The sequence below is a fragment of the Struthio camelus genome, chromosome 14, assembly GCF_040807025.1.
Source record: "Struthio camelus isolate bStrCam1 chromosome 14, bStrCam1.hap1, whole genome shotgun sequence".
Lineage (NCBI taxonomy): Eukaryota > Metazoa > Chordata > Aves > Struthioniformes > Struthionidae > Struthio > Struthio camelus.
Genome location: NC_090955.1, coordinates 5,439,418 through 5,466,539, shown reverse-complemented (window position 1 = coordinate 5,466,539; position 27,122 = coordinate 5,439,418). Strand labels below are relative to the sequence as shown.

At 39.2% G+C, this 27,122-nt stretch overlaps 1 protein-coding gene across 6 annotated transcripts in view; it reads right to left on the bottom strand.

Annotated features, from left to right (window-relative positions):
• Positions 1-27,122, bottom strand: part of SHQ1 (SHQ1, H/ACA ribonucleoprotein assembly factor) — a 63,818-nt gene that overhangs the window by 48 nt on the left and 36,648 nt on the right. For 2 of the 6 annotated variants that reach the window (XM_068906739.1, XM_068906740.1), the window contains exon 12: positions 18,056-18,288. In XM_068906739.1, the coding sequence (XP_068762840.1) occupies positions 18,285-18,288 (4 nt within the window). In that variant the 3' untranslated portion in view covers positions 18,056-18,284. Of the gene's footprint in view, positions 4,393-18,055; positions 18,289-27,122 lie in introns of those variants that run through there. The other 4 variants (XM_068906737.1, XM_068906738.1, XM_068906736.1 and 1 more) reach the window with 4 other exon arrangements.

The following is a 27,122-nucleotide window of genomic DNA, read 5'->3' as shown; positions in this document are numbered from 1 at the left end:
TTAATCAGCTTCACACAAGTTTTTTGGGGGAGAGAAGAGATGAAAAGGCAGCAACATACAGTGGGCTGTGCTGTCCTCATTAAAGGAAAAAAAAAAAGTCTTGTATACTGAGTTCTGATCGTTTCCAGTATTTCACTTGCTGCTTGTAATGCAGAAATATAACCTTATTCTTACTGCACCTAATAAATAAGCGTCTCCTAGCACAAGCGTGTCTTCATACTTTCAGAACCACAACTGTCAGATTCAATGGAAACCTCCCCGATACCATTTGCCCCCTTGGTCCTGCCAAGACATGTAGTCAGGATTTAAGAGCACTGGATTCTGTTTTCCTCTACATTTGCCAGCATCAATTCCAATTTACTCTGGCTCTCAGTTGCATTTAGGCAGCTCCGCTCAAAACAGCAGGGCTGACACACACGCCACTGAGAGCACCAATACGGCCTGCAGATCCCCTCTCTCCGTATCCTTGGCAGGAATCGGCACTCTAGGCACCAGCAAGGACAGAGAACAGAGAACCCGCAGAGCCTCAGGCAACAGCTCAGGCTGCTGCCATTCACTTTTCCAGAGAGAGCAGCTTTCTGTACTAACAGCTCTCAAACATCTCTGAAAATGCAGGGTTGGGAACTAGACTTACTATTCTTATCTAAGTTCAAGAGAAGACTAAGTCCCAATGACAGTTTCCTGTGGCAGAAGCGTTAGGGCCAACCGAACAGTCTTCCCACGGCCATCTTAATCAGCTTTATGGGAGCTCTGCACCACCGACACGACAGATGGCTGGGACAAAGACACCTTATTTCGACAGTCTAGGTCTTTATTAATATAGAGTTAGCACACTGATAAAAATAGACAAATCACATCGATAACTCAATTTGATCTCTTCCCCAGAGCACCCTGCACCCCTCAGATAACCCACCCACTTTCTCCTCCTCCAGCAAAATCTCACAGCTCTTCCACTTAGGCTTAGCTCATATTTAAATGCAAGTTACTTTCCCCAGGACTTCTGCCGAGATGCTGCAAGTCTGTTCCCTTAGGACTGATTACAGTTATGAGCAACAGTTACCTTAAAACAAAGTATCGCTTTATGCCATAAATAAGGGGCAGGGGGAACACGGGGAGTTGAAACAGGGAGCTTTAAAACCAATAGACCAGACTAGCCATGTACTGACCTCCTCAGATCTGTTAACCCATTTCCAGCCTGGAAGACATGCTAGGACCAAACTCCTATAAATTCATCCACACGGCTGCTCTAGATAATTGACTCCTTACTGGAGTCTGTTCACATCCTCTAGGAGGACCCACAGCAGCTTACTTACTGGTACAGGATTCAGGCTTTTGGGGGTTTGTTTGTATTTTTTCCAAGTGTTTGTAGTTCATGGATTAAGCAAGTCTCCTTTATGGAGAAACAAAGTTAAGGTGCTCCAGTTTTCTTGTAAATGTGCTCCTTTATGTTCTCTTTAAGGCTTCTCATTCACGAGGATGGCACTCATTTGGAGCAGCACTCTGGACACATAATAACCACTACCTCTAACTTGAATGGGACAACACAGCCACACAGGAAACTCACCATCCAATATGGAAAAACTTCCCATACCACCACTACAGTCTTCATAAAATTGCTAGCGATGCCTTTAACAAACAAACAAAAAACATTATCAGCTCCACTACCACGAAACAGAGTTTTGCAAAAGGGCAATGATGGCTGCCAAAAATGGATGAAAACTGAAGAAAACTGTGCACGAAAATGGGACTTAGGGTACAACACATCACAGCCTGTCCCAGGTGCGGACATGGAGAGGAACAGCAGGGAGCAGAGGCAGAAGGAAAGACAGCACACTGCAGAGCTATCACGTTTGAGGAGACAGCTCAACTATGCAAGGCCTCAAAGGTGACTACAGTGACAGCTAGTTATCTGTGAGTTAACATCTGCGCGCTACGTTCCCGTATGGAATTTACTGTGGCGCTATGTTGTATAGATGGGTATTTACACCCAAATGGGGCTCACATAGCCATGACGGAAAAGGCTCAAATCTCGCATAAATAAACCATGCATTTAGACTTCAGAAGGAAAGAACAAAAGGATTAATCAAAAACATTGACTTGACTCTAGAAGAGGCAGCCAGAACCTGAAAGCAAGCAGATCTGCTGGAAAAAAAAACCAAACAGCTCTCCTTGATAGTCTGCCACAAAGTGAGAAGAAGGCAAAAAAAAAAAAAAAGAAAGAAAGCTGAAGATAAGGGATATTACATATGCCTATCAATTTTTGCAATGCGTATTTCCTAATCCAGGAATTAGCTTTAGTTTAGCTTTCTTCAGCCCTCACCCAGTTAAAGAAAGCACCAATGTTCACACCTGAAACTTGTGAGACAGGGGGTTGCTTTTTAAAAAAATCCTTTTCTCAGACATATGCTGCATAATTGCACCTACAGTGTAGATTTTATTGCTAGCATTTAGGAGAGTAAGTGCTCACTGACATGCAAGATGAGAAAGGTTCCACCCCTAGGGAACACAGCACAGAGACTGATTAAGCGACTGGTAGGTATTTAAGAGCATAAAAAAATACTGGCAGATCAGGGTTGCAGTTCTTACTGAACAGGAGGAGCTAGCCTGCTGATTTCCAGCAGCGTGTAGCATTGGTGAAAAATAAGACTAAGCCTAAGATTTTTTTTTAAATACTTGTTATTATAGAAAGGTTGAAAAGTAACCATGACTTGCCTCTCCAGAGGTATGAATCTGACAGTCCCGTTTGGTCAGAGACTGTTGGACCAAACCTGGTATTCCATGCCTCCACCCCTTCTAAAAATCCTTTTTAAGGAGACTGAATAGCACTATATTACGTGCAGAGGCCATCTGATTTCAAGAATCCATCCTCAGTTAACAGAAATCAACACAAAATTTAACATTACTAACCCAAAAAGAAGCAAATGAGTTGGCCAAAGCTATGCAATGCAACAGCAAAGCTAGGTTTAGACAGCACAAGAGCTTTGCTTTTAGTCCTGTACTCAAGATCTAGTACCATACTATTTCTTCACTTCGGTGATATTAACAGCATATGCAGAAAGAAATAATTAAGACTTTCATTCTTTAAATAGCAGTGGTGTATATGTATGGAAACATTTCAAAAACAGCACAACAAAATAAATACATATGTCAAAACTTTTGAAATACTTTACGTAAGAACTACAGAAATAAGCTATAACCCTTCTATCTTGCACTTAACATGATAAATTCATTCCCTTTATTTGGTATAACAGAAGACATTCTTAAAAATGTAACAGCAATATTTAAGTTTTTCAAGTTACCATTATTATTTTTGAAGTGGTTAGCTATATAGCATTTTAAAAATCAGAAAATGCAGCAAAATGTCATGAACAAGTTTATACAAACATAACAAGGATTTTTTCAAATAAATCTCAAATAAACCTAAAGATGTCCAAAATGATGATTTTAGTTGTATTTGATTGGGATATCATTTTACCACCTGATAAACTTAATAAAAACTGTTTCTAGAAGTTTACTGCAGTTAGATTCCCACATGCAGAGATCAAATCTCTCTGCTGTATGAGTGAAGAAAAATAAAAGACTAATTATGAAGGTATTATACAGTCCTATCAATTTCCTTCAAAGCTGTCTTGTCCTCCAAACAGTCAACACATCCAAAGAAGAAAAATATCAACTTTTCTGCAGCTCAGGATAGCAGTGAGCTGTGTTGCCTAACAGGTCACAGTGTGTTCTAACACAGTCTTTTAGTCTTCATCTTCGTTTGTGCTGCAAAGAAAAAGCAAAGGGTTTTTCTTTGAAGACACTTCCAAGAAGTTTCCCTTCCCAATAGCATCTTTTGAAAAACTGTCAGGTTCAGATGCACAATTTTCTTGTTGCTGTGAAACAACGCAGCTTGCAGTAGCCAATCCTTCAGCCTGCTCTGAAAGTCTAATTGCAGTGTGCATTTGCTTTTCTAATTCTTCTATCAGTTTGCCAGGAACAGATGTAGATTGCAAAGAAACCTTTGATTTTTCATCACTAACCTCAAACATCGAAGTGTTTGTGTCCTGCCTTAATCCATTACAGTCAATAAGTGGAGCTGCCCTCTCCTCTTGAAGCGTGCCTTGTAAAGGATTTATTTTCCCATCTTCACTGGTTGAGGACTCTCGCTCATCTGAATCAGAGCCTTCTGTCTCAGATGATGAAGTACTGCTTGATTCTTCAGAGTCACTTGTCTCCGACTCAGAGGAAGGCAGCTGTTGCTTAGAAACCGTGCCAGCATCTTTTAATTTGCTCTCTTCCTCTTGTACTAGCACTGCTGCTGCTTCCAGCTCTTCCAGTTCAAGTCCTGTGTGGGACTTGGTGAGTGTGGCTTTCTTCAAGGATTCAGCGAGCACAGCCAACTTTTTTGACCTTTAACAAAGAAGAAAATATGTGATTTAACTTTACAAACAGAACATTTCCATCCGATAATAAAAATGCTGAAGATTTGTGTTCTTGTTATTTGCTTCGTTTACAAACAACTGTCGTCTTCAATTATGATTTTGAAAGTGGATGCTACAGGGGAAAAAAAAAATCAAAAAAATTTATCATTATTTTGGGTAACTTTTCCCACAAGGCTAGACAATATATCATAAAGTCCTTGTCCTCAGTGACATTTTCAGAAAAGATGCTGCTTCTTCGATGTTTCAACACCACAATAAGGGAACACCGATTTTAGAACAAATCTTTTCAGAACTGTTGACTTCTTTAATGGCAAGTTCATCAGTATTCGGTTAGTTGGATTAATTCCGTACGGTGCAAGATCATTCTGTTTCACTATCCCTCCAAATATGTGCATTAAGTGTAGGTGACCTACAGAGCATATTTGATTAGGTTCATCTCAGTAGGTTGTTTTCATTACTCAAAGGCTTAATTTTTGCCGTTAATTCTTTGGGAGTTATTTGATGCCTTCAAACTATTTTCAGATTTTATCTCTTACCACATTCTTACTGTAACACACACAAACAACAGTAGATGAATACCCTGGTTTAGCAAAAGAGCACGTTCCTAATAGGAGCGCTCACAGACTTCAGGAACATGGTTCAACATTTGCTAGTATTCAACCACGTACTGCTCATTTTGTACACAAAAGTAATTGCATTATGTTGAACTAAATTCTTAGAGGAAAGAAAAACCTTCAAATTCAAACAAAACACAAAAATTCCTATACGAAATTAGAGCAGCTTTCCTGTTTGAAAGGTTTATACTAGACCTCTTCACTGTGCAACTCCTTTCAGTGACTGTCTTCCACTTTCAGCTTGTTCCACAAAACTATTAATTTGCCCAGCAAACATTTTCAAAAATCTTATTCAATAGCTTTGGTCTGCCATCTTCCGTCTACTTCCTGTTTTCCCTTCTCCTTCTAACTCTGAACACTTTTTCAAAGCTCATCTCCTCAGGAGAACCCGAGCATCCTTCTCCCTTTTCCACCGGGTCTAAAAAGCCTCATTTTTTAAGGGTTACTAGAGATGAAATCCACCCCATCACACACACTTTTTAGCTTGTTTGCTAAAAATATATGCTTCAGGATTTAAAAAAAAAAAAAAAAAAGCACATGCTTACTCCAGAGTTATTTTGAGTCATATGCATTTACTAATACATGAAAAAAGGCAATACCGACAAAAAAAACTTGATACTGATACACTGCATGTACATATTCCAGGCCTCCCAGAACTCATCTTTCCAGCAGTAGAAAGTTTAAGAGAAAATACTCTGAAACTATGCTACCTGTTTCTCTGATACTTCCTCCTCCTTTCACAGCTACCTTGGTGCACCCATGCTATCGTATGTTCAATAGACTGAACTGAAGGTGCTTTGCCTTTCATTTGTTTGTATAATTTAACAAGCAAGTATCAGGACCATTTAGGTAAAACCCCTACAATAAAGCAGGCATGCTAGATCAGCTTCCCATCTTCGCTACAGCCATATCCATTTCCTCAAACATTCTGAGGCCAGCACACGTTTTACCAGAAAACTGCACGATAGATTTATAAACAGAGAGAACAAAAAGCAAGAGAGTGCCCTGAAATGAAGGGGGTGGGTAGAGACACAGGTATAAAATAGCAAACATGCATCCTGTTTCTTGTTGTAGAGTTTTGCCTCAGACTATCAATCAACTTTTCACCACTTCCTGCACTAGCAGCTCTACTATAAATCCTGCAGTAACTGGCTGGGTTTCATTTCCTCTGCCAAAGCCTGCTAACCTGCAAGGCATGACACACTGACACTGGAGCAAGCAGCTGATAATGTAATACATGACTCCTGCGAGGCAAAAGTTAAAGTGCTCGTTCTCTCAGTCGAATGATTTTAAAGATCTTTACATTCTATTTCCCAGGGGGCATAATTACTCACTATAACATAGACTTGGCCAATTTTTTTTCTGCTCTTAAAGGAAGTGCATTTAAAAGTGGAGGAAGGGAAATTTAATGCAGCTTCTTACACATTTTACAGAGACAGCACAACATTTAAAATCTAAACTTGGAACGAAATCTTATTTAACTTCCTCAGTTCAACCTGTACACTAGAAAACTGAGAAATAAATATTTATATGAAGTAACTGAAACAACAGAAAGCAATCTATGCTTTCACTGTTTTTTAACTCTAAAGCTAAAAATTAAGTTACAACATGATCTCCAAATTTGAATAAGTTGCTTACTACAGCAGCACTTTATTCTGAATTTTTTCAGAGAAAAACTTTGATCAATTTATGTCACCAAAAACTTGAACTTTTCTTGAAAAGGCCCACAGGATTTGACAAATTGCCAACCCCAGTTAGATCAAAGGAGGCATTCTCCTTACTCCATCACTGGGGAGAAGGGGAAAAAAAGCCAAATGATTCATAGGAAGGTTCCCGAAGGCTTGCAGGTAAATGGTAACAGAATGACCCGCTTGCAGGGAAATTTGTTTCCTAAACACATCCGTGAGAAGTTGGTTTATGCCCTGAGTCACAGGAGTTCATATCCCTTGCAGAAAGCATTCTTCATCTCTGCTTTTAAAAGTCTCCCCCTTTCCTTCCAGCTACACGCACATGTGTGTGTGCAGAAACCCTCCCCGCCATGAGAGCTGCTAACAATATAACGGTTCAATCCCTTTTACTGTCCTATTACCTGTCTGTAAGAACACGGCAATGAGTTCCACAGGCTACATACCCATTGTGACAAAGAACACTGTTTTTTGTTTTCATGCGTTTTCTATGTAGTGCCTTTTAATTTCTCTGACAACCACGGGCGGTTGCAGGCACAGTGATTTCCTCTGGTGATACATCTTCAGCTCCAGCCACCTCAGTCTCACCTGCCTGTTTTACTACTGCCATTATAGATAGAAAATCAATTCTGAAAGTCCTGTTTGTCCTCACATCTCCTCTATCATGTCTGTCACTTCCTTTCCCCATCCTGTACATATATTTTTGGCTTTTGCCCCATTTCTGCTGTTCTAAGTTTTCGTGCATATTTTTTCCTGCCAGATATTCACAGGCCTATAAATCAGTCCTCTAAAACTCCCCTCCTCCTCTTTCACTATCTTCTTATAACGCAGTTAACACCCAAAGCATAAAAATAAACCACATAACTAAGTTAAGTATTAAGGAAAGGGATAGCTTTTTTTTATTTTTAAAGCATTTTCACCGTGCTCCGCACTAAACAAGCGTTAAGGAAGAAAATACGGTAATATGATCATTTGACTCGACGTGCGTTATGTTACTATATTAAATGCGGTACTACTGACATGTAACTGTGGCCTCAAGATTCATATTAAGCCCTTTTCCCCTAAAAGTCACACGAGCACTATTGAGAGAGGATGTGATTTTTATCTTTACAAAAGTCTACAGAAAAAGTCATTCATTAAAAAGAAAAAAAAAAGCCTACTCTTCTAACCAAAACAGCACAACTGGATTTTGTAATTGGATGAGTAAATTCCTGCAAAAGGCGAACAATTCCATGTATCCTCTTAACCCCTACGACTGCCTCCCCCAGCTCTTTCACACGTATAGTCCCATGACCCAAAGCAGCTACAAACGCAGTGCAGTACGTGGGCCTAACTCGCGGTAAGACGACCAGAAGGGAGAACAAATGGAAGAAGGAGGAACAGAAAAGAACCAAAGAGCATCTTAAACTACCTATAGAAATTTAGGAATTTAAACATCACTATGCATGTAGCTGCAGTCCTACAACGCGCACCCAGAGATGCGTACATGCGGTTTATCAGAGCCCACCTGCACTTCAAGACATGACTTAGCATTTCCACCTCTACTCACTGCTTATAATATATCAAAACAGCTTCAAGGACATTTTGTCTCCACCTAGTTGATCTCTAAAATTCCAAAGGCTCAGAAAAGAGTTTTCTGAGAAGTCATTAAAAAAAACTGATAATTACCTTACATTTTTTTTTGTCCTTAGCCACATCAGGTGTTTGTTTGAGACTGGATTTAAAACAGTATAAAAAAAAAAAAATTTTTTTTTTCAGTTACTCAGATTTCATTTTCTTAGTATATGAAACGTCTTACTCCCAACTTTCACTTTTGTCATCAAGTCTCCTCCTGGAAAAACAGTGTAAAGAGTTTGACATTTCAAAAGCAAGAAACAAAACAAACCCCAACTGCCATCTTCTAGACAAATATATACATAAAAGCAGAAACTCCACTCTCCAGCTTTCCAATCTTCTATTACAAAAAAAAGGAGCACTAGAAAACAACAGCACTATCTTTTTCTGTAGATGGGACTAACAGAATTCCATCAGAAATTCATAAAATAAGTCCATCTGCTTAAGGCAATTATCTAATTTCAAGTACTGAGTTCTCAGGAATCCATTCCGCATCAGCCTTGAGACAAAGTGGCAGCACTCAGTGGGGTGGGGGGCAAATAGCATAAAAATCAGAGCATGGAAAACCTTCCAAAGCATGGCAGCGGGTCTCTGAGCTAATTATTTCTATACATGAAAGATAAGCAACAACTCAGTAAACAAAAAATCAAACGCCAGAAATGACAGATGATGTATTGATTAGAGACTCACAGTAAACAGGTCCTGCTGTTTCCAAAAAGTCTTTTGAATAATATTGTAGAAATTAAACAGCAAATACTTTAATTTTTCAAGTATGATTAATGGAATTGCATGATTACTTTAAGACATGCTCATTCAGTACGCACATTTGTGGTAATGATATCTTATTATTATGGTAATAGTGCTCTTACATAAACATGCATAATAGGTTTTAAAAGGTGCTACATATGATAATTATTAGTTATCAAGATGTCAGCTGCTTAAGGAAAGTGTTTAATTACAGGTTAAACAGATCACATGCATGTTTTGTTTAATGTACAGCTTTGAGGAAGAGATAACAGCAGAGGCATCTCAGGTCTTGTCCATGTAGTCTGAAATTAAGATTTCAGGACAAAAGCATCGCAATCCTCCTTTAGGCAGCAGCAAAGCTTCTCCGTGCGCTAGAAGAAGAAAAACTCCTGCTCCATAACTCTTACCTTACAAAAGGGTAAAACCAGAAAAGAACAAAGAATCAAAGGGGATTTAGCAAAGAGCTGATATGAGAGCAGGAAAGTGAAAGCCAGGAGTAGGATGGCTAACAACAGGAGCTGTAAAAGTATTCTCTGCCTCAGCACAGCTTCCAAAACATAGTCCACAATACATAGGCTTTCCTCCATTTCCCTCCCCTCCACATCTCCTTCAAGATCATTACAGGTTTACAGCAAAGCCCATCCATGGCAGTACAAACAGAAGCAAAGATGATGGGGATCAACTACAGTGCTGAAACACAAAGCGCAGCTGGGGAGGCTGGGAAGAACACAAGTCACGTCTGATACTCTTACGGGCTCCTGTTCTACCTTTTGTCCCCGTGAGCGCAGACAGCACCAAGATCTCATGAGTCAAGATAGCTTCCATCTCCAGAAAAGGGGGTTGGTAGAAAAGTTCACACAATAGACATAATTTGGGGATGTGATTAATATAAACTTCTGCAGGGAGGACCAATGATTTTACCTAAGCTGGAAAGACAGATAACCTACCACATCAACCTAGCCACAGAAGGTAAAGAATAAATATAGGATTTGAGGTGTATGTCCAGCCTCAGAATCCTCTAGTTTTTCCTAAAAGTAAAAATAAAAATGTGCAAGTAATTACATTGCTGTATAACCTGCCTAGTCTGAAATAGCACCACAAAAGAAAAGGTTTAAACAAAACAAACAAACAAACAAACTGAGCATTAATAGGCCTTTCCATCTGCCTGATACTTCCTTATGTCCGATGGTCTCACTTTAGCAGTTTAGTTATGTTAAAAAACAATCAAAAAGAGCACTTGAAACTCTAATCAGGACATGGGAGTTGCATACCTAAAACGTGCAGAAGACTTGCAAACACGGGAGGAAACATAAGAGTCAAATTGGCATTAACAGTCCTTAAAAGCAGGAGTCCATAACATTTTGCTATGGAACAGAAAGTATGTCCTTTCTTGTATAGATATAATCACAAGTATAAGGCTACAACATTTTCTCACTGTCCACCCTTGCTCAATCACAATCAAGTTAGCTCACAGTGTGCAAGAGCTGTTGTGGCAGACTGCGCAACTCTTGCCCAAGTACAACACACAAGCAATAGAGCATGGGAACAGAACAGAATAGAGCGTGTCTTTTAAAAACATTAACAGCTTTGGTTACAAGCCTGGTGTTTGAATTCGACCTATCCGGTCTTGGAATAAGGTTTTATAACTAAAATTTGTTATATGACCCTGTTGGAATGCGGTTAGGGCCTCTTAACTGTGTTACAATGGGAATAAGTCCTCCATGCTAGCAATGCTCTGACTTGGCTCTATAGGGCTGATAAGCCCTACTTTAAATGTAAAACACTTTACGTTAATTATCTTTAAGCCTTGTAGGCAAGATAAACAAGCCTCAAAGAAACAGCAGATATCTCAAGTGCAGGCTTGTCTTTGCAGTGCCACAGGTTCCACCAAATAGGAAAATAGGTCTGTCTCATTGCTAAGCAGTCATCCCCGGCAGGCCTACAATTCCCCAGGATGCATTCATATGCAAACTAGCATCATGCTGTGCCAATCAGCATGGCTAGCAGATATAAAAAGGGCAGTTGTTTAACTTTTCTCCGCTCAGCAAGAGCTCTGGAGAGACAGCGTTCAACTAATAGTAAAGCTGTTGCACTAAGCGAAAGGCTTTCTGTCTACTGGATTGTAAGGTATCCCCAACTGCCCAGATACTATATGATTATTGTATGAGAAGCTACTGAGTTTAATGAGAAAAGGGTTGATCTATAGTTAAAATACCTTTCTCAGTAAGGCTGGGAGAAGTTCAGACTTATAAGAAAAAAATGGTTGCCCAGAGAGGTAGTGGAGTCTCCTTCGCTGGAGATATTCAAAACCCGCCTGGACGTGATCCTGGGAAATATGCTCTAGAGGACCCTGCTTGAGCAGGGAGGTTGGACTAGATGATCTCCAGAGGTCCCTTCCAACCTCAACCATTCTGCGATTCTGTTCCAAATTACCTACCCGGCAGCATTGCTTACAATTTTTACAATTATTCTTTAGCTAGAGGCATCACAACTATCAAGCCAATTCTAGAATTAATATTGTCCCTGACATCCCCAGATATTATCCCAGAGTAGAGTCTCAGCAGTTCAGATAAAGAGGGTGTATAAATTTAGTATCTGCAAGACACTGAAATGACAGCTCAGCAATAAGGGATAACAGAATTTTCTGCCTTGCCACAAGACAGGTAGAGGACAGGCTGCAGCAGGACATAACTGATGTTTCTACATGAACTGTCAATGGTGAACAGGAGTTATACAGATCACTGGGCATCTGCAAAGGACCAGACCCTTCACCTCATCTTTTTTTTTGCACCCAGAATGGTTCCTGCTCGAGTCCATCCATCACTGTCCTCCAGTCCAAGTGGCATCATCTAGACACAATGGTTATGAAGCGACATTCTTTTAATGTTCAACCCATTTAAAATGCCAGCATTAACTTCCCAGAGGAACTCTGTCATGATCTTTTGAAAATTTATCTCCCTTCAGCAACAAGCCTGCTGCTTAAGCTCCTTTGATTCAGAAGGCTTAAAAAGTTAGAGCTGACCATATCAAAAGACTAGAAACCAAGTTCACACAAGAATGACAGAGATGACAGAGCATCCAACTATTCTTATAGGTACTTGAGAAGTAAACTGTTATTTAATCTAAAATTTACATGACTGCTTCTGTCTACATCCTGCATAGCTGTTTCACCAACCAAAGCATTTATCTTCTGACAACATCTCTTGAAGTTTACGACAGAGCTGGCTGTTTTAGGTAACACCATAAGTTACCAGAAAGGCATATTCTGACACCTCAAGGTGGAGGGAAAGGTTGTGGAGACAGATATATTTTTGGAATTACCCTAACATTAAATAAAACTTCGGTACTTCCAATCAACAGTAGCACGTTAGCCTTAGCAAGGGGACTAACAAACATCTCTCCATACCTGAGAAAATCCTAAACAGCTGGCGGGGTGTGGGGGTGTGGAATCTTACAATACAGAATTGAAGGACAATTCGATTTTAATAAAATATTCAAGACATGAAGCTCTGGTTTGATTAGCCTATACTGTGGAACGCAGAGGTGATAGCGATGATGGCGTTGAATCCAAAAGCAGACTTCATTAATGTAGGAACATCTAAAGTCAATATGCACAAGAAAAAAAAAAAAAAAAAAAAAAAAAAGCACAAACGGCCCAACAATGAGGACAGATAATGAAAAAATGCTCTAGTTTGGAAAAAAATCTTTACCAATGGACATTTAGCTGTAATAAGAAACTCATCACACTAAACACACCATCCGTTTGCTGAAACTACTCTTTAAAAAGTCATGGGTTACAAAAGATAAAATGAGCCTGGAGATAGAAGTCTGACTTAATTACACCTTTTACCATATGGGTTTTATACGAAATGCCATATTCCAACATTTCTTATTCCAATTGCAAGGTTATTCCTAAAGAGTGCTTGAAGGTATAACCACTCAACGACCAACTATAGTGAAATGATTTTGAAAGAGCAAAATCAGAGTCAGCCCTGTAATGCTTATTAGACTTTTCACCATCCTTCTTTGCTGGAAGTAGCAATGCATGCACCAAAAGCAGGGGGGGTGGGGGGGATGTGGAGGGAGAAAAATCTCAACTAAGCTCTGAAGGACATTTACAGTAGAGAGTCTTGGTAAACTTTAACAAACAATCCACTTTGCATATCTGTACACTCCATTGCATTACCAACTATAATAAGAGTGATTTGCCTTTACACTGGTTTTCACTGCAAAGTACCTTATACACCCCTGGTCCCCAATCCCCCATAAAAATCTGTGAATAGTTTCCCCAGGTTTATTTCATTCAGTACTGGGAACACAACTGTTCTCTACAGTGAAACATAGCTAAAACTTAACAAAGCAGAACAATACTACCCTGAAGGAGGAAGGGGGGAAAAGATGTGGGAGGAAGTGGAAAAGAAAATACACGCAGCAAGTAAACCAAAGGGCAACCATTTCAAGGAAACAAAGCACGCTCATTCAGAATAATACTGATTATATTCTGTTGCACTTACCACATGCACCAAGAATACCACAGGCCTAGCGAACAGAAGAGGCCAAAAGCTGTTTTACATCCCTTCCACAAAAATGGCATCCCTAATCATACAATTCCTCTTACTGCACCAGTTAAAAGAGCAAGCCAAAAAGGCAACATCTACTGAATTATCTTTTCCAGTCTTTATTTCATCTGTTCTAAGATACAATAACTAAAGACTGCCCATCATAAACCTACCTGGGCTTATGGGATCTGAAAGAATCCCATAACAGGCAGTCTGCTTAACAGCTGGTGAGAGAAACACAAACAGCACCATTCAACAGTTTCATGTGTTCAGTCTATTATTATACATTTTTATAGGGACAGGCAGAACCAATGAATAACCCCGTTCAAATCGCATTAGCTCTGATCAATGAGTGCAAATATAGCATAAAAACAAAGCTGAATTTAATGCATTTGTGAAGCAGGAAAATGGTCCTATTTTCCTCAGGACTCTGGTAAAAATTGACCTAAACTTTAACCATCTCCTACATTATCTGCAGCAAAAGACAGACAGATGAGCGTAAACAGGACACAGATAACACATTTGTTTACATGATTTAGGACCAAACTAACGAATGTCTTCACAGGAAACAAATCATCGTCAAAACAGCACTAAAGCGCTTAATTTCTAAATTTCCTTCTGAAAAGCCAGCTGTTAAAATAATATAGGCTTAGTCTATACAAGTTTATCCAATTGCAGGTAAGAACTGATTCTTCCCATTTCTCATGAGAATGCGTTCTGATTTTTAATGCAGATAACTTAAGGTAACTAAGCATGACTTAGGTAAACCTATGTCTATTCTTGTTAATTACTCCCTTTCTAATAACTTTTGGAAATACTAGGCAGCTTCAACCAAATCTGACTATAGGTCAAGATCGATCTTTAAATTCCTATACATTTCAGGAACCTACGTAGCGGTAGACCCAAAATAATGACCTGCGGGAGAAAAGGCAGGCGGAACACAGCTGTTGGGTCCTAGCTTGGTAGGAGACCAAGGCGCACACATACCAACTGGCTGATCAATGCTAGGACTGCCTACAGCCTTTGCTGTCTCTTGCCAGGTGGAAAGGTCAAAGGATGGCATGAAGAGCTTAGGGCACACGGCCGGGGGCTGTAGGAAGTTTACAGAATCATTTTTTCCTCCCTCATAGACATCAGACAAAACGGAGACTGGGTAAGTATTCAGTGCGCACCAAATCTTTATCTTAAATGCAATAAAATTGGAGCATTGTGTTCAAAAAGAAGTCTGGAAAATATATCTCTCTCTAAGCAAGATGTCACCATTTTAAATTGACCAGATTAGAAGAGCAGAAATCCAACACAAAGAGACTACCTCTGACAAGAGAAACCAACCACTTGTCTTCAGATAACAGAAAACAGACCTGAGCTATAAAATAACGGCTGATATGGAAGTATTCGAAGGGTTTGAGGGGAATATAACACGCTTTTCATCGTGAAATTCTGACTTTCAAAGGGCATTACGTGAATTCTGAAACTAAGAGTAATACATTTATGCTGCAATCCAACCGGCTGTCTTGTAAACATGAACTGCCATCTACATAGCTTAAAGGATTACAGCTCGTTAAACATAAATACAAAACACAGCACCATCCTTTCAATTTAAGTGCCTTCTTTTATGTTAATAAGTCTTTTTTCATATTTCAAATGATTTTTCCCTATTTATTCTGAAATTCCACAGTGCTTCTTTCATAATGAATCTAAACACTGCATGAGCTGAACTTCACATTTATAAACATTTTTAAAAGTATGAAGCTTTCCAACACAGCATCTTACTTTTACTACTTAGTCTTTTTGATAAGTCGAAACTAAACATAGCTCAGATTAAAAAAGAAATCGAGTACAACTTCCTTACGTAGATGATGCTATGAAAATACTCAGAAGAGGAAATAACTGATATTGGACTATAAAAAGAAACTGAACGGTATTTATATATTTTGAGACTCCTTCAACCGGGTTTAGAAACAGCTCAGTGTTGCCAAAATGGCTTCAGTTAAGTTGCAACCAGTCCAAATATCTCACAATGGCATAGCTTCCAAAGTTATACAGGATAAATATGAATAATAAAAGATGAATAGATAACTCACCACAAAACAGAGGCAGAGAAAGGGAAACTTAAAATGTGGTAACGAGTACTGGCTGTATTACAGAAACGGTGAACAACTGTTGATGTTCCATTAATCCGATGGCCCTCTTTAATTTCTTTACCATTACATGGAACTCTGGAGAGCTACGGTACAGCGTTGCTAACATTGTAAATTAAACAGTTTGCGTTACAACATAGGAATGAAAGGTATTCACATTAAACAGTGCACGAGAGGCAACTTTTAGATGTCAGAACAATGCTAGTGAGGTCACGAACTACAAAACTAACAAGAACAGTGACAACAGGATGAGTTAAAGGTACTACTTCAAACATATTTCTCCAAAATCATCCCATTCCCTTACAGCAGAAGTTATCAACCAAACAACAAGAATCCTAGCGAGGCAGATTGGAGTTCTGACTGTAATACAACTCCATAGTCTGACTGACACCCATAACACTTGAAGGAAAAGCACCACCTGTTGCCCTCCCACTCACAGTCCTTTGTCAGCTCACACAATCTGAACAGGGAAACGCACCAAAAGCCTGAGCAGCTTGCAAATTCTGACAGAAAAACACAGATTTTCGCAAGGGCGTCAACTGATTAGCCTGCTCCCATCTCCCTCTCTGCACCCCCGTGCTTGTAAAGCACCTAGCATCAGACAGTCTAGTCCACAATCAAGCTTCTTACAGTGTTACCATACCCCACTGAAATGCCTGGGGATCTGGCTTCCTGACTACAACAGGGGAACTTGCAGGCCACGGATGCTTCCGTCACGAGTAGCTGGTCCACAGCAGCAGAGCTTGCAGGAAGCAGTCGTCAGGGAATAGTGGCCAGTGGGCGTTAGGCCACAAACTGTACATTACCATCTTCAATAACTTCAACCTTTTTTTTTTCTCTCTCTCTCTCTCTCTGCTCAGTGCTGAGATTTATGGGGGAATCACTGCAAGGGGTGGGGTGGGGGGGGAAGAAGGTGGAAGAGAGTGAGCTAGCTACTGACAAAGTTGAAGACAAAACAGGAAGACATTATCTGCCTGCAGATCAGCTTCCCACTTTGATCACAGCTGCACACTCCACCTGCTTCGAAAGGCAACAGCTACACAAGCTCATCCTTTCCCCAGTCAAAATGGGAGAAGAATCAGCTGAGATGTGCTGACTGAAGAGACATGACAAATCACTGACCCTTCTGTAGGCAGAGAGGAACTGCCTCCCCACAACTTTGGAAAAATCAAAGCAAGAGCCTGAGGGGGGAAAAAAAATGGCTTTCTTCTTTCCCTTCTCTACCCTCAGCAAGGTGCATTCAGACACAGCCTGAAGGAACAAGCTGTAGAAAAGTGATGGAATAAATAGAAAAAAAAACAACAGAAGAAAAGAGAGAATAACATCAAAGGAAACTGCAGCTAGCAGCTGGGAGGAGAGATTAAATCCCTTGTTAAAAATCCATGTTTTACAGGGCTTGCTAAAATATATATAAAGGGGAATTTCTGGTATTATATCCACCTGTCTATCACATTTTTCAGCCTGCAGGGCAAACAGTGTTTTGCTTTAAGCCACTTAAATCGGTATTTCATATTACTTGGGTACTGTTATTTAAAAGTGCCCTCTGTGCACCTACTGCTTTACACACAATTAAAGTGACAGCTCAGGCCTTAAATAAGATGCAATGTTTAATGAGAAGCATGGCAGCTGACGATGACAGTAAACAAAAGGAAAACATAAAGAACATGCATCATAACAGTGAAAGATGAGACAAATATACAAGGTGCTTGCAAATTATTAGTTACTATTTTTAAATCAAAGAACTATGTATGATCTAAGGATTAAGAGCAGATGACTAGGAATAAAACTAAACAAATAAATCTGGATTCTCTACCAAATTCATGCACCAGCCGCCAGTATGCTCTTTGATAAATTGGTAAATTCTTACCCTAGTTCTAAGGAAAGCGATAGCGTTTCCTTTTTTAATTAAGAGCAGAAAAGGTTTTGTAATCATCATAATACATTCCACAGAAACTCAAGTAATTTTCTGCACCAGGGCCATAACTACTGTTTGAACCACGTGATATTTTCCAGAGCTATGCTGTCTTGATGGAAACAAATAAGACACTACAGAATCACTCAACAACCCAGGGAGAATGAGACCTATGATAATTACCCTTCACCACTAAGATGTGAAACTTACTGCTGCTCTGATTTTTTTCTCATTTTATTTTTCAGCTGGATGGACTGTATTTGTAGACATATTTTTTGCTATACTATAAAATGGTTAAACAACAGAAATCTTTCCATCATATTTGTAGACATGTCCAGATCAACCTATAACTTTCTTACCGATGAATTATCAAGTTTAAGTCTTTTGCCATCATGCAGGTCAGATTGGGCAATTCATGTAGCTTTTCCCCCCCCAAATTCTATTTTTTAACATCTTTTGAAACTGCTGATACTTGAAGTAGCCAGTTTTTTAGCACAGTCTCACAAATGACATATGCTGAGGTTATGCCACTTTGTTCTCCTACACGATACCACTCCGCTGCTCCAGCCAGGCATTGCACTCACTGTCTCACCTACAGAGAGATAAACAGATACACAGGTTCAAACAGTTTTCAGGCATGATCCAGCCTATTCTTCTGGAGCTGCTGCCTTCAATTGCTTTATGTTCTCCACTCCATAACCATGATCCATAATCTTTTATTGTAAATGTGCCATCTTATAGTTGGCTGTATTAAAACGCGTGTTGCTCAAATAAGTATATGTGGCCAAACAATCTGGGTCAGTCTGTGCAACTCGTCCGTTCAATTCATTTTCTACTTTTTTTTTTTTTTTTAAACTTTTAATGTCACCAGTTATTTCTATCTGAGAAGATATATACTGTATTTTCTTACAGATTTGTGAAGATATTGGGCAGTACTCAGACAAAAACTGTGGGAAAATATGGATGTTCTTCATTTTTCAAGACAACAAGGAATCTTTTCCTAGTCCTTTTTCCATTTTTCCAACATTTCCTTGAACATTAACATATTAGGAAAGCCAAGGTTTGGTGGTATGTAAACAGAAATATACATAAAAATAAACCTCAAAGAGCTTCAAAGAGGTCATTTAAAGTAGCCACTCCCATCATTGGTAAAAGCTCGAAAACCAGCTGGAACATCTGAAAGTCAACATACCACTACAGGCCAAGGAAGCGGATGAAAAGCAAACCTGATGCAGCATGATTACTCAAAGCAGCAAGCAAATGTGGTGCTGCAAGCTGAACTGGCTGCCAGCAGTAGTAATGCCAGCTTGTAAAGCCTGCTAAGAAGGAATTACAGTAATTGAGCCCTGTAGTCATGAGCTACTACTGCAAGTTATCACAGGACAAATAAGGGTGAAGCCTATGTAACCAGATAAAACAGCTTGCTTTCTTAATGTGTTCATGGAAAAGCTGTGATCACAAGTAGCAGACTTTTTGCTCTATCCTCTGTACCTGTATGGCTCTTTTCATAAAGCAGAAACAGGAAAGGAAAGAATATTCTTCAGAGGGACAGTCTCCATAGATCAACAAATTTCGTTTTGCATTGAGGAGAGGATAAACGTATCCGAATGGCAACACCACTCAAAAAAGTAAAAAACCATATTCTTCAGTCTGCATGATACATCAAGAGAAGGGATTTTGCAATGGGGGCAATGAGGTTATTAGACTATCTGATAAATAACACAGCTAGCTACAGCAGAACATATGCTTATGGCAAGGCTGCTTTCAGAGCAGCAACATGAAAGCAATTTTGCTTTTCTCTGCACTACCTACTCTGAGTACTGAAGTTGTATCAAACCTGAAATTACCACAGCCTTCACTCAACTATGGCTAAAGTGAACAGCAATGAAGGTAAAGTAAAGCCTAAACTACAGCCCGATAACAGCTGACCATGAAACTGCAATTCACATAAAATACAATACCATGAGGTGCATATTCTTCCTAAAGTCTTAACAGTACAGAATGCTTTAAATACCCTGTACAAACTGGTTTAATGCCGCAGAGACAAGAAGTAGGATTTCTATCCAGAATGCATTACTTCCTGTGCCTGCTCTTAAGAACCACGGCCGCTGAAGAGGTTAAGAGCTGAAAATCAGCATATCCTAACATTAACAACACTTTAAAGCACAGATTTTTTATTATATGTTAATAAATATCTTTTTTGCACAAAGACACAATTTATTAAACATGCTAGCAGTACACTATTTCAAAATCTGCTTAGACAACACGATTTTCTCTGTTCCTCCCACATTTGACAGTACAGTCCCAGGTTTCAATTTAGTCACTCCTAGCAACATGGCAATGCCACAAGGACTGAATAGGTCTTTAATGAACATCCATCATAAAAGTAGCAAAAAATAAAGACCAACAGATTTGTAAGTCTTTTTCCTCTACTCCAGTATTTTGAGCTTTACAAAATTCCAAACTATTAAAAAAAAAAAAGCCAAGAATAACAGCTGTAAAAGTCGCATAATCAGAAGAGTTTCTACATAACTTTTCAAAGTTTTCCAGATCTTGGAAAATAATGTTCTTTCAGGAATACTGCTGTATGTGATTTGCACTAGATGCTCTTTGCCCTACAAGCAATCACAGCATAGGATATGGAGAGCTGGTATGTAGAGCCAAATTCAAGGAAAGTACTGGAAGCAAGAAGCTCTAAAGAGAAGAAAATGTAAATTAATTTAAAAAAACACTTACACAATCACGCAAATACTCTACTTAAATGAACTGAAGGGAGGCTTTTGAAGAATCAGTGGTAGAGTGCTTAAACAAGCACACCAGCAGAAGTGGATGCCCAGTTAAACAATGCACACTACTATGATTTTCAAATGTATAGTTTCTGAAAAAAACTTTACTTCGCTTAGACATTCTAAACTGATCCTTTTTGTTAATTTAAAGAGATGATCACTTACAAACATAAATACTTAAAATCAGTTACAGCCATCAGAAAGGTCAGAAGGACCATAAAGAGATCTTCCCTCTACCAAACTCAAACCGATGGACTGAAACCATGACGCTGAAGGTTGAGCTCCTCTCTTCCTTGCATACTAAGATCTGATCTCACAACAACCCTGAATCTCACTGATCTTAATTTCTGAAGGACTTAGGCTCCTTAGCATTCGTGCAACATCAGGCCTTAAAACATCTGGCCCACACTACTGTGTACTGTGGAAAACAGTAATTCAGAAAGCCTGAGGAAAGAAAAGGGAAAAGCTGAACAATCAATCTCATCACCTCAAAGACATGCTGTGAACGTAATTAATCCTATGTTTATTTAGAGAACTTCACACCCTACACATAAAGCAGCAACTCCCTGCTGGCTTCAGACTAGGTAATTATGTTGTAACAAGGACTTGGTTTTGATTATAACAAAGAGATGAAAAGAAAAGTGTAGCTCTAAAGCTATCATACCTGTTAGGGTATGTCCGCCTGCAAATCAGGAGAAGCAAATACAATATGTTTAGAAATACCTGAGTTCACTTTAATTTACTTAGTTCTGATAAAGATGGAAGCTTCTACAGAAACGGCATAAATTCCATAGGGAATCCTGGTTCTTATTCTAAAGCAAATAGTCCATGCTTAAAATGGCACATTGCATCTGCAGTCAACAAAACTACCCAGATTAGATTTGTCTTAGGTATAAGCGTTTGTGTTCTGCAATGCAGAGACGTGACTGCCGAGCACACATACATTAAAGGAAGTCTGTACACTACTATAATGAATCACACTGTGTTTCTAGAGGGTACAGTTCCACAGGACATGCTAAGGCAATTTAGCAGCTCATCGCTCTTGGAAGAGGGAAGCCCTGCTCCCTGCCACAGCCTTTCTACCTCCAGTGGCCATCACACTCCCCTACCAGCTGACAATGAACCCAGCCAAGAAACAAGCAGCTTCTCTGCCAGGTTAGTGAGTGAAATCACCTCCTCAAAGTCAAAAGAGTGTCACAGCCACTGCAAAGGACAGGATGAGACTGCATGCCCAGAAGCATGAGAAGAAGCAGGAAATGGAGAAATAGGCTGGACAGAAGCAAAGAGAAGTGAATGAGATCTCCCTACTCTGGTGCCAATAAAAGTTACATTGACTTAACTGCCTGTGAGACCCCCAGCCCAGATACCCAGCAGGCCCTCAGTAAATTTGGGTTACGTGCTAACAACACGAGTACTGCATGAACAGCTGCACATATTGTAGCACTCTACACACTTTAGAGAGGTGTCCCAATAAGTTAGAATAGATCCTAATTCAGATTAAACTAAAACTTTGAACAATAGGAGATAATTGCCTAAAATACACCATTACTCAGTTTTTGTGAGTAACTTTATAATTATGGTTCTCCTCAACAGAGGAAGGATTATGTAGCTGGAAACTTCCTTCAAAGTCTCAAGTTAAGAAAAAAAAGCAGCCCTCTCCATACCTCATATTTATTATATAGGCTTCTTTTTCCAATAAACTAAACTAGAACTAGTAACTGGCTATATTAAAGTCATACCTGATGCGAAGGTACCTTCAAATCTGAGCAAGTTCCTTCTCTCTACTCACAGCTATAGGAACTCATTGCCACCAAGAATTTAAGATTAAAAGAGGAACAAGAGGTTTATGAGAGTATCGTTAACATCCACACTTGTTATAATTACTTAAAATTAACAGAAAGGTATCAAATATTGCTCTTAAACACGTAATCTAACTTCTAAAAGAGATCAAGAGAGATTATGAGAGAGGTGGCAGAGAAAGAAATACAGCAGAAGACTGGCTTTCTCAAGACACATGGAAGCAAAATTCCCCAGCAGATGTATGTTAAAAACAAAGTAGTGAATTAGATGGACAGCTTGTCTGATCCAGTACGACAAGTCCTCTTAAATCTCTAATGCTTTTCAAGTCTTGAGTTTTTAGACTGACTGTCATTCAAGGCTTATCTCTTTAAAAAGTCAGGTCAATATTTTGCAGAACAAAATGTATCATGTATGATACTGTTTTAAGTATTTAAATTGGGTAATTGTTAAATTTTTCACATCTGTGTACCTAAACAGAATCTTTATCCAAATTGCTACAGCAGCAGGAGTAAAAAAGTCCTCCCAACTGTATTTGCCTTCACACAATAAAAATATATTAAAAAAAAAAAACACCCACACATAAGCCAGTCTCCTCCATCTTTATATGGCACTTAGAGTAAAATTGCTACTCAAATTCTTTTCACTTTAAAACTTTTCAGATACATGTATTATGTCATTAGTTCCTGACAAATTCCTGAAAGAAAAAAGTGCAGTGAGAAAGCACTTCTGGGTATCAGTGAGTTACTACTGATAACCTACACAATGTTGAACAAATGTCTTCACCTGCATCTATCCTTACAGAAGAAACCTTTATAAGGTATTGATGCATAGTTGTCCCTTTGATGAAAAATAAACGGTCTCACTGACCATCAGAAGAGGTCTGGGGGTACGTTAAACAAAATGCACATTGCTGTGTAGTATATTACGCTAAATCAAGAATTATATCAAATCAATTGGCAGTCAGGTTTATTACAAAAAAGTGAAAGACTAGCAAACACTAATGAGTTGTGGCTAATCTAGATAGTGGTTAAAAGTTAAAAATGAATGTGTTGATCTAAATCCACTCTCCTTATAGAAACATTCATATTACAAAACATTCGTATTACGAGATAATATTATTCAGGTACAGAAGACATATCAAAAGGCTGAGGTAGCCATCAGGTAGAAGTGTATATAATGTACATGCTTCAGATCCCTGTAGGTCACCACCACCAAAAATAACTCACTGAAATCTTCCATCATGAACTCAACACCAAGCTAAAAGACCTGTAAAGTTCAAAACTCAATAGTTAGGAAAATTGGGGGGTGGGGGGGGGGGCCTGCCCAGTCTGGGTTAGTTTGCCCTTTTGTGCATATATAAGATGTGATCATTTCGTCATGCACCATTTTATATGTACAGTTTCCAAAATGTAAAAAAAAAAAAAAAAAAAAAAAAAAAGAGAGAAGAAAAAAATCCAAACAAAACAAAAAAACCCCACACACTAGAAGGGAAAGAAAGGAGCTTTTGCTATTCAATTAGTCAAATTTTCTCTCCTGGACTTTGCATCTAGTTTCAGTCCCCTATCTATTCTGCATTTCAGCCTCTTCCATGTATCTTGTTTCATCAGCTCCTCCAAACTAGCTTTCTACTTTTCTCTGTGCCCTCCACCCCAACTTCTCTCCTTAGCACCTTCCCAATCTCATTTTTCCCCTCTCCATACTCTCACTAGGTTCTGAATTGACAACTGGCTTCCCACTTCTACTTAAGTGAGACTGCACGAGTACCTGGCTGGAAAAAAAGGACACTAGAGCCCAATAGAGATGTTCTCGCACCCCAATTACAGTGCCCAATCTCATCCTACAATCAAGAGATGACCTTTGCAACCTTCTGCAGAAGCACACGCAGCCACGCTCCAGTGATGCTACGCATACAGTTAAGCTGCATATACGCGCAGCAAGACACTGGAGCACGGAGTCTAATTCACACTACATGCTCTGAAAGGAATGAAATACAATCACTGAGAACAAAATCTTCAAACAATGAAGCCTTTTGGAACATAATGACTAATTTAACTGAATGCATGTGAGTGGTATTTTAAACAAGACTTATGACTTGGCCAAGCCTGGGTAGATTTTCACAGGAAAGTAAAACGTATAGCCATAATCCAAAAACTCAGGTAGCCTCAACAGTAGGCAATGCTGAGCTCTGCCTATGACAATTGTTTTAATAGGCAAGAAGCACCAAGGGTAAAAACAATAGTAGCAGTTCCTAATTACTTTCCCTGACCACACAAATGGATCTTTTCTTCCCCCTCTATTTTGCAAATTCAATTCACAGCTTCCTTAGTGAATAAAAACTATCCTATTAATATGGATTCAAGAAATTTCTATAAAATTAGTCAAGAAAGAAGCAAGTATAGAATAGGCATAAGAGCTGAATTTTGATGCTGTCTAGATAGAGTATTAATGTTATGGAAAAAATTTAGTCACTCCAATGTTACTGCATTTGTACAAAGCTTAACATAAAATAATAATTTTAAGGTTTTTTTTGCAATGGTACAGATCATGAATAAAAGGAGAGGTGGTAAATTAAAATATATGAAAAGTAGTGATAATGAAAAATATCATACACACTACAGGGGATCAAACATCATTCTCCTGCATTTCTCCGCATATCCATGAGACTGAGAGGTACACTGCTGTAGAACTAAGCATAAATAGACATAGTAACCCCTGGAAAAGTGCCGGGAACAGCTCCACCTCCAACCTCCACCTTCAGAAAACATACATTTATCAACACTAGAGTAGTACATGCTTAAGACAAAACATGCATTTAAATGTTAGGAAATAGATGTTAAATTAGCATGTGCTCCATTGCTCTGTTTTGTGTAGGGATGCAGAACAGTTTTCACTTAACCACCTGCCAGGGCAACAGCTCAAAGGCAGTTGTTCCGCCTTCTAGCTATCCACTACTGCTAAGGGTAGCAGATATCACCTGGCTGAGCTATGCAAAAGCATTTACATACAACAGTGGCCAACAAAAAGCAATGTAAACAGAGGCAGGAGCAAAGAGGAATACAAAGGACCAGAGGGAGACATCAGGCTACACAAAGCAATCTCGCAATCTCAGCATGGCCAAAGTCGGCGGGTAGACTTCTGCAACTTCCACAAAGGACCCTATAGGGTCAGAGCCACGACTCTCCTTCAGCAGAAGAGAAAAAGCTCTTCTGCAATTACTCCTCCTCTCCCTACAAACCCACACCTAGATTCCGCTGGACTTAGCAGCCCATCTGCAGCTATCAGGCAGCCAATGTTTCCCCTACAGCTCCTCTCCTCTCTTCCCATCTCCTTCTGCCTAAGTAAGGGGCTTATAATACAAATTCAGTTATAAATGCACCTTGGAGAGGCTGCCATATGTATCATAGCAGTTTGAGAAAACTCTGACCTAAAGAAAAAAAAAAGCAAGCAAATTAGACAAATTAAATTTAATTTTATTATGAAAATGAAAGTAATAACAGAAGTAACAGCAGGGTGGATGATAAGCTCACTTAGCAGCGGGATCAAATGAAGTGATGACATGCCATTATGACCTCAGGGGTTAAAGATGCAATTTTCCATCTGGCTGCATCTGGCTTTTCAACATAAACGTTGACACCACCTGCCGAGATTTACTAGGAGCTGCCTCCACAGGTCTTTGTCTAGCTTTTGTTACCTAGGTTAACAGGTATTTTCCCCTCTTTTCTGATAAGTTTAGCTGAGCAATACGCTCCCTTTCTTCAAAATCCCATGTACAGTTCATACCAGTTTATAAAACGGATCAAATAATTAATGGGAACATCACAAGCAGCTCAAAGAGAAACACTAGAAAACTACAAGGCAGGCAGTAAAACTAGCTTTAAGATTACAAACATGAAGATTAGAACTTAAGCTACACTTGCTAATATCTTGCATTGTCTAAGACTTTTTAAAATCTACTTTTCTCTTAGCAGCAGCTAACTGAATGAAATGAGTTTATCTGAAAAGAATCCTTAAAGAACTAGACTGTACTCGCCAAATCCAACCGATTATTAGCCACCTGCACTTCTGTTTTATTCAGCAGCTTTATCGTTTCCAACTCCAGATACACTGTACTTGCATCATCTTCTGCCAGCCCAGTGACACACTCGCTTAAACATCCCATTTAGCCACAGCCAAACAATGACCTCAAAATAAATATGTAATCAGCTACTGACACACTGCTGGCTGTAAGGGTTTTGTTTCCACATCCCATATTTAAAAGTTAGTAACTACCAGTTACTAATTACTGTTCCTCTCCCAGAGGCTTAATCTCGCCTTATATACCCCTTACATTTTTGCCCATACCCAGTTTTTTTTGTTTTGTTTTTTGTTTTTGTTTTTTTTACTTCCAGGTCCCAGGCTTCTCTCTGCCAGAATAAAGAAGTTAATAAGCTTGTTTTCAGCTGCTTTTGAAGTGCTCAGATTCTTCTCTAAAAATAAGAAACCACAAGCTAACTCACCCAAGAGAAACAAAGAGGAGCCCACTAGGAGCTGGTTACATATCAGGGAAAGAAAAAAAAAAAAAACAGCCAAACAATCCACCCTTCACAGATTTTGAAGAGTGCTCTGGGGCTAAAGCTATGAAAGGGGAGGGGAAAATGGAGGCAAAGGAGGTTAACGAAGCTTGCATGGAGCAAAGAACAGTTAAAAAAACAAAACAAAGGGAGCCAAAAACGCCTATAAATACCTTCCTCTGCCACAATTCCTTCCCACAAAAGCAATCACTATCACTATTCTATTATTACTCTCCTCCAGGCATGAAACAGGTACCACGGTACCACCCTCCTATCAAGATGTGTTACCT